The sequence below is a fragment of the Gymnoscopelus braueri genome, assembly GCF_963280865.1.
Source record: "Gymnoscopelus braueri genome assembly, chromosome: 10".
NCBI classification, from domain to species: Eukaryota; Metazoa; Chordata; class Actinopteri; order Myctophiformes; family Myctophidae; genus Gymnoscopelus; species Gymnoscopelus braueri.
Genome location: NC_137611.1, coordinates 24072949 through 24081627, shown reverse-complemented (window position 1 = coordinate 24081627; position 8679 = coordinate 24072949). Strand labels below are relative to the sequence as shown.

General features: G+C 40.7%; 1 protein-coding gene across 2 annotated transcripts; it reads right to left on the bottom strand.

The window, feature by feature from the left end:
• On the bottom strand, window positions 1–6107 carry LOC308094184 (membrane-spanning 4-domains subfamily A member 15-like). Of its 2 annotated transcripts, XM_080440672.1 has the most exons (7): window positions 5737–6107; window positions 2986–3096; window positions 2612–2668; window positions 2365–2493; window positions 1972–2097; window positions 1559–1670; window positions 1–304 (listed from the first exon to the last, which is right to left on the bottom strand). In XM_080440672.1, the coding sequence occupies exons 1-7, from the start codon at window positions 5986–5988 to the stop codon at window positions 267–269; spliced, it is 825 nt and encodes a 274-aa protein (XP_080296798.1). In that variant the 5' UTR covers window positions 5989–6107; the 3' UTR covers window positions 1–266. The 2 variants fall into 2 exon arrangements, with proteins under 2 accessions (XP_080296798.1, XP_080296799.1); XM_080440673.1 differs by lacking the exon at window positions 2986–3096.
• Window positions 6108–8679: the final 2572 nt, after the last annotated feature.

Genomic DNA, 8679 nt, shown 5'->3' with positions numbered 1-8679 from the left:
AATTAAAATGTAATTTAATTACTATAGAGAGCTTGTTCAGGGACAAGGGTCTCTGTCTCTACAACTCTTTAGTCAACAGAAAATTAATGTTAATGTCAGAATACCGATTTTATCTTTTTGAGTAGTGCATTGAAGAAATAATCAGCTTAAGAATATATCAAGGCTTAAAGGACTTATGTCTGAGAAAGATTTAGAAAAACGTACTAAGTCCTTATTAATACCAAGAGAATGGGTATAAACCATACCATCCACCAGGGCGTGGTGCATCACCACTGCTTCCCACAGCCTTGGGATGAACCACCTTCTGGAAAGGAATGAGAGTAGAAGCTCAATCAGTTTGGATATCACATGTTTCCTTGATGGGATGGATCTTCATAAAAGGTCATTCATTGTGCAACATTCAATTGTTTCGTCATTAACATTTGAATGAATGAAACATGGCAAGTCTTAGTCAGACTAATTCGTTTTTTAAGTTTGACGTAATTTTTTAGTCCAACGTCACTTCCGGGTCCAAGAGGCACCAAGCGCTGTCCACTCTTCATTGTAAACAAACATGTCGGAACCCGTAAATCTTTTTACAATAACCTCCTTTTTCAGAAAGGAACCATTAAGGGTTAAAAAGGGTCTTAATGCTAATATCATAGACGGTAAAAAGTAGGCTAATATATTTATCTACATATTTATTTTATATGATTATTATCATTATTATTTATTTATATATATATATATATATATATATATATATATATATATATATATATATATATAATATAATATAATATAATATAATATCCATTCCCTCTTCTCTTTGTCGTTGCCAGGAAAGCGGTAGAATGACACTTAAGTCGTTATTTTAGTCTCAGATCTGTTAAAACAGCGAGGGACACAGCACTGCGCATATTGGGAAAACACACACTTGGACCCGGAAGTTGTTCTGACGGGTGCATACGTCACGGCTTAACAACAGAATAGGCTCTGTGCATGACTCTAGTTCAGTCAGAACTCATGAATGGATAAAATATATTTTTATTGAATACAAAATTAGCAATATATTTATTTTGGTTTGGTGATGAATTGGATCTGCATTTAGGTACTCTGAGCTAGCATATTACATCTCCCTACCAGTAGCTGGGGTGGTGGAGGGTGAGCAGCCAGTGTTAAAGCAGAACAGACAGCAGTAGAGAGCAGCAAAAGGCAAGCAAGGAATGAGCAATGCAACTTCCTCATTTAAATAGGGTGCTCTATTATGAAGTGAGTATGTGACTGGTTGAGAATAGAAGCATGGAGCTGAGACCGACCAATGGTCGGCCAGCAGCAACTGCACTGAGTTCACTGATAGAACTTGCTCTGTCTGTACCAAGCGCTACGCTCATTTCCCATTTTCCATAAGGTGGCATTCCCGTTTCTTGTAGTGGGTCAGTTTCCCAAAGCTTCATTTGATTGGCTCAGCAGCAGATTTGAACCGGAAACACACAACACCTTCATACGTGTTTCCACCTTCTGGAATTACAGTCATGCACAGAGCCTGTATGAAATCACATGTGACAGGGCAACAGACCTGAGAGGGTGTGGTCTACTTCAGTGTAGGAAGGAGGGGCAGATGCAGAGGGTGTGCCCAGTGACATCACTGTACTAACTTCAGGTAAATGGTTGCCAATGACAAGAGGTTGCTGAAAGACACAGAATAGACCAAAGAGTCCCTGAGATGTTAAAGACAGGGCAGCAGATGAGGGACAACTTCAGATGTTTACATACCACAATATATCTAGACAACAATATCTGTTGGTTTCTGAATATAATGATATGAAATTTAACAGGGTGGATCTTCTTCCACTCTGATACCACAGCCTTGAATATGGGAAACATGGGGGTGGGGCAGATTTAGCTGTTCAACAGTGTGATGGTCCATCACAACACAGGCAGATTCTACAGGTCCATGTCATGTAGATTGTGTTTGTGTTCAGGTCTCACCAGGATCGGGGTCTGTTGGCAGCAGCTGCAGGTGGCTTTGCAGCCAAAAACGGACACACAGATGGAAATGATGAACACCAGCAGATTGAAGACACACTGCACACCCGACACACCCATCGAAAAGCTCTGGAAACAAACGCATCATATAAATACTAGTCTACATTTAAGAGTTTTATGTATGAGACCCAAAGCCTTTACAAAATAACATCTCTGCATTTGTAGAAAACCAACACAAGTAAACAAACACATCATGTGCACATTATGTAAACCAGTGGTCCATAATCAGGGTTTCATTAGGACCTGGTGAACCAGGTGAATGGAATGAACTAGCTGGTCAAACAGAGACCTAGCAGCAGTGTGGGTCAATTCAGTGTGTAAATAATAAAGTCCTACCCTGTATATATGAGGTAAATGCCAATATTGATAATCCATCACCACCCCTCCAGCGTCCATGCCGTAAAGGATGATGGCAGCAAATGACATCGTAGCAACCACAATGTTCATCCCCATAGAACCTTTAATCTGAAACATACAGTACATACATACATACTGTAGAACAGCAATAGAATAAACAACTAGTAACAAATTGAATGACTTGTAGAGAGTAGTAAGGGTGTGGTCTAGGGCGTGGCTTACTGACCATGCAGCGGCTCATCGACCTATCAGCAACCACCGTTAAAGACCCTGCAATGATGTACTGGGGGAGAAGAGAAACAACCAATTACCGGTAGGTAATGAAGAATTATGTTTAAAAATTAAACATTTATGACTCTCCTTACAAAACATACAGTAGCATTAAAATGAATCATGGCAGTATGGTTAGTATGTGTGAATACTTACAGGCAATCAAATCCTGTTTAAATTATAGTTACAGTAATTAGTATGTACGTAACTTAGGTACTTAGAGAGTAAGTACAGTATGAGTATTTCATTCAAAGCTCAAATGATTTGTATGAATATAAACACAGTACAGTGTACAGTAGGGTTTGGTGGAGGATGCAGATGTTTGCTTACTAACAAAGGTGCCCAGACGAACACTCCAGAGAACTTTGTTAAAGTGTCACCAAAGAAACACTCCACCACACCAAAGAGGAAGAGCAGCGCACCCACCATTATCTGCACTGTCTACAAGGAAACACACACAACAGGTCAACAGGTTAACAGTAACCTGACTCCGCCAGATGGGGGCGGTATTGACTGCCTGTGAAATAAATGTGACGTAAGCTTCCATCTGGCAGAGTCAGGTTAGGTTAACAGGTCAAATGAAGCAATATTAACATGAGAGGATGCTTTACAATCATTTTCAGGAATAAGGCGTGGTAAATTATTTCATTACTCCAGCAAGTAGGCTGACCCTTTAGTAACCGCATGTAAGTGATTCCCAAAAGTATCACCTGATATAATGACTAGCCCAAAATAGGCGTGCTAAATGTCCAAACATACCTTCCCCTCACAGCTAATGCAAATTAATCTTTTCAGCTGTTACCCGACTGTTTACGTGAAGTCAACCTGGAAACCTGGAAACTTTCTAAACCTCAATAAAGCAAAACTGAAATTATATATTTTAACCATGATACTGTCCCAAGTCCAACCACCAACATCCTCAAAAATCTTGGTGCAGAATATTTTGCAAAAAAGATTCTGCAGGATTGCAACATGTAGTGATTGGTCTGCTCATTCTGCTCCTCTTTTCAAACAACTAAATATTGATAATTTTTTAATTTACAGAAATACCCAACCTGCAACTTTATTTTTTAAGTACTGTTTCAGCCAGTTTAATTTTTTTTTTTGTATAGGTTTCGAGGCCTATCAGGCTCGAAGCCTTATTGAGATTGTAGGCTTTCTTCCGCCGTTTTTTCAGTTCTGGCCCAACCGCGTGGTCGCTTTTTACGAAACTCGGCAATATGGTAGAGGGCTATGCCAAACGGCGAAGACCCGAAACTCACAACCATTGGCCAAAGGGTGGCGCTGTAGCACTCAATTGAAATATGCCAACTTTGAACAGGTACAACTAATGCCCTGTTTGACCTACAGCCATGAAACCTCAATACACACATGCGTCTCCTCATGCCTAACAACTTTCACATTTTGACTTTTGACCTTTGACCTTTAGATCTCCCACCATTTTGAATTATATGAAAAGCAGTTCAAATCTATCTCCTCCTGGGATTTTTGAGTAATCTGCACGAAACATTTTACACATGAACTTAGGACCTTTGCCGACCAAACGATAGCGGCGGATTTTCCATAAGTGAAAAAATGCAGAAGTTATGAGCCAATGACTGTTTTTCATATAATTCAAAATGGTGGGCGATCTAAAGGTCAGAGGTCAAAAGTCAGACCACGAGAGTTGTCGGGCATGAAGAAACGCATGTGTGTATCGAAGTTTCATGGCTGTAGGTCAAACAGGGCATGAGTTGTACCTGTTCAAAGTTGGCATTTTCAATTGAGTGCTATAGAGCCACCTTTTGACGAAAGATTGTGAGAATTATTTCTTGATAGTTTTTCATGACCCTCTACCATATGGCCGAGTTTCGTAAAAAGCGTATGCACGGTTAAGCCAGAACTGCGAAAAGTGTCAGAAGAAGAAAAATAATGCAAATCTTAAAACGGAGCCCAGCTCAGTGTCTGAGCTCTGGCCCCGTAAAAAATAATGCTAATCTTAAAACGGAGCCCAGCTCAGTGCCTGAGCTCTGGACCCGTAAAAATAATGCCAATAACAAAACGGAGCCTTGCTCTGCAGAGCCTGGCCCCGTAATAACAAAACTGAGCTTTGCTCTGCAGAGCCTGGCCCTGTAAAAATAAAGTTACCCTCGACAGGAACTTCACACTAGACAAACACTAGACAAACACTCTGCTCTGTCCGTCAAAAGCATTTTATTTCAGTTAAGACTCTTAGCCAAGGTAAAAGCCTACCTCCCCCCTAAACAACTGGAAATGGCTATCCATGCCTTCATATTGCAACTCTCTCTATAAAGGTATTGAGCAGTCCGCACTCAAGTGTTTGCAGCTGGTGCAAAATGGCTGCCCGTCTCCTCTCTGGCATAAAAAAACTAGACCATATAACTCAGAATTAATTTAAAGGTCCTCTTATTTGTTTTTAAATCTTTACATGGGTTGGCTCCTCCTTATTTCGCTGAACTTGTGGAAGCTTACGCCCCAGTCAGGGCTCTGAGGTCTGCTGACAAGTTGCTTCTGGAGGTTCCCAAAAGTAGACTAAAAACCAGGGGTGACCGTGCTTTTGCTGCTCTGGAACAGCCTACCCCTTCCCATTAGAAGTGTTCCGACTATTGCTTTTTTAAATTTGATATATCTCCTCAAGACAAGATATCTTTTCTCTAGCTTTTAATGTTGTTGAGTCTGGATTGGATTTGGATTTAAAGGGGTTAAGTGTGTCTGTGGGTTTTATAACTACTGTACATAACCAATGAAAAGTATTAACAAGAGCTTGTGACTAACTGATCACAAGTTCTTTCTTTCACTTCCTGAAAAGTTATGGTATGTGCAAACATACCAGGCAGAAATACTGACTTATCAATCTGAATTACAAATGAATGTATAACAAATGATTAATGTATATCAAATTAACAATGTATAACAATGCTTGTTCTGTGACTACTTCAACGTTATTATTTTACTTTATTATTTTTTGCACAGACACAAAAATGTTATCAACAATCTGTTTAAAAGATCTAATCGTGAGATTTCATATAAAATAAATCATTTCACAGTGATACTCTGATAAATACTGTAAAGTATATTTACCCCCAGAGCTTGTGGCAATGTCCGTTTGAACTCCAATAGTTTGGTGTCTGGACTGGACCCCAGAACCGAGCCTGTCCCACCAGACTGCATTTGGACTGGAACCGACCCTGATCCACCAGCTTGGAGTTGGACAGGAACCAACCCTGATCCACCAGCCTGCATTTGGACCGGAACGAACCCCGTCCCACCAGATTCCATTTGGACCTGAACCAGAACCACGCCACTGGGGATGTTCACTACGTTAGTAGACATACTGCTGGATGCTGGTGTCTAATTGTATATTTATTGTATTCTGTTATGTTTTGAATTCTATTCTATTCTATTCTGTTCTTGGAAGAAGGAAGTGTCTTGATGCCATGAGAACATCAGACTGTGTCGACTTCCCTGAAATCCTCTGCTCTTCTACTTTATTACTGCAACTCAAATTTTCTCGCTCTCGGGTGACGCAGTGGTAAAGTGCCTGCCCACCACCACGGAGGTTGTGGGTTCGAATCCACCGTGGTACATCCGGCTTTGTCGGGCGTCTACACGAACACAATTGGCCCGTGTTCGGGGGAGGGAAGCCGGACGGGGAGGGTGATATTTGTCACTGTGCGTACTCCTACGGGCTAGGGCGGCACCTGTCAGCAGGGAGTGTTGGGTGGGAGGAGTAGGACGAAGCCACTACATTCTCCTGGTGGGGGCTCCTCACTGAGTCAATAGGATACAACAGCAGTGACAACACAGAAATGTGTGTGGGGAGAAATCAATTGGCACAACGACTACATTGGGGAGAAAAAGGGGTAAAAAAATAATTGGCTACTCTACGTTAAAAAAAAATATAAAAAAACCCCTCAAATTTTCTCTGCCAGGTCGAAAGGCATATGGCGAGAGAGTCTGTTTTGCGCCCTGTCCGTCCGTCTGTGAGCAGCTAATCTCCAGCACCGTTGGCTTGATCGCAGCAAAACTGTGCACACAAACTCCCTGGATGCCAATTCAGAACCTCTGCACAACATTTTTCACATGGGCCTGTTATAGCGCCACCAGGAGGCCGCTTTTTGCAAAACACATTTTTTTGTCAGTACCTCTACAGATTTTGTCCAAACGTCACGCAAATCGGTACAGAGTATCTCTATAGTCATTTAACAAAACCTGTCTTTCAGATTTTTTGCGGTGCCAGCCGCTCTACATTTGACCGTGTGTGTTTGCGTGTCCGTCCGTCCGTCCGAGCACGGCCTAAGCAGCTGCAGCACAAACAGGACACAGTGCAACACATGCGCCACTTAAAGACATGCACACACACACAGGCTGGTGTGCACGCACGCACGCACACGCACACGCACACGCACACGCACACGCACACGCACACGCACACGCACACGCACACGCACACGCACACGCACACACACACACACAAAAACGACCGATCTGCAATGTGAGTAAAAATTATGAAAAGTAAATAGAGTACAAATATTTAAAAGTAAATACCTTGAGTAAAAATACTTAGGAGTACTTATATTGAGTAAAAATACTTAAAAGTACTCAAAATGAGTAAAAATACTTAAAAGTTGATTTAAAAAAAAAAACTCAAAAGTTGATTAAAAGAGTAAAAATACTTAAAAGTTGTAAAAACTAGTAAAAAATACTTTAAAGTAAATAAAGTGACAAAAAATACTTTAAAGTAAATACATTGAGTAACAATACTTAAGAGTACTTAGTAAAAATACTCAGTAGTACTCAAATGATTAAAAATACTTAAAGGTTGTTAAAATGAGTAAAAATACTTAAAAGTTGATCAAAACTGTAACAATACTTAAGAGTACTTAGTAAAAATACTCAGTAGTACTCAAATGATTAAAAATACTTAAAGGTTGTTAAAATGAGTAAAAATACTTAAAAGTTGATCAAAACTGTACAAATACTCTTTTAGTACCGCCTCAATACCAGGACCCACATATCAAATACAGTAGTACCGCCTGAATGCCAGCGACCACACATCAAATAGATTTGTACCGCCTGAATGACGGCACACACTCATCAAACAGAGTAGGCACCGCTTACTCACACTGGGTGTGATTTTTTAATTCATATTCCATCCTGATTGGCTAAGAATGGCTTCCAAAGTTTGCAGGAGTGGAGTGCTCCATTTAGAACAAAATGCCTCAAAACATGAATACAGCGTGCAATTTTGGTAAATTTTGCACGTACATTCTCACTAGGCAGAGGAAAAATTGCCTCTTGAAGTTTTTTTTATCAGCCTTAAGGTCCTTGCACACTGGTGCGTCTTTTCGTTGCGTTTTATTTTTTTTCATTGTTTTTTCAATTTTTTTCATTGTTGTAAAAAAAACGCAACGAAAAGACGCACCAGTGTGCAAGGACCTTTATGGTGTGGCGATAAACCTTAAAAAAGTTTAGAAGTGGCAGCTTTGTAGATCACCCTCACATAAAGTTTGACACTCTTGGGCTATTTCTGCGTGATGGAGTTCATTTCACCAATAGGGGAAATTATATATTTTTGAACAGTTTTGCTGAGTCCATTAAAGCCCAACTTCAGCACCAGTAAACAGTTCAAGTCTGAGTTTTAATGGATTTATTTGTAGCACTGAACATAGTTCACAGTGTCATGCCGTATGTGACGATGTGTTTTTGTTAATATACTGTAATTAGATATTTTGTCAGCATTTGTGTCCATAACACTGTTCACTCTTCCCAGCTGCTCTTCCTTGTCCCCTACACCCACTCCTAATTCCCTGTATACCACCCCAGTCTTACCACCCCATGGTCTCTGGACTCTAGACAAGGTCTCACCCTACAGCGGGTGGTGCAAGGGTGCTTAGCGGAGGGTAGTGTCTCTCCCTCCAGGAACTCCACTACCACTTGGCATGACCACCGCCTGACTTTTGCTTCCTCATGGACCTACCTGTGCATTATACCAGTGAAACTTTTGTGGACAATGTGGTTGAA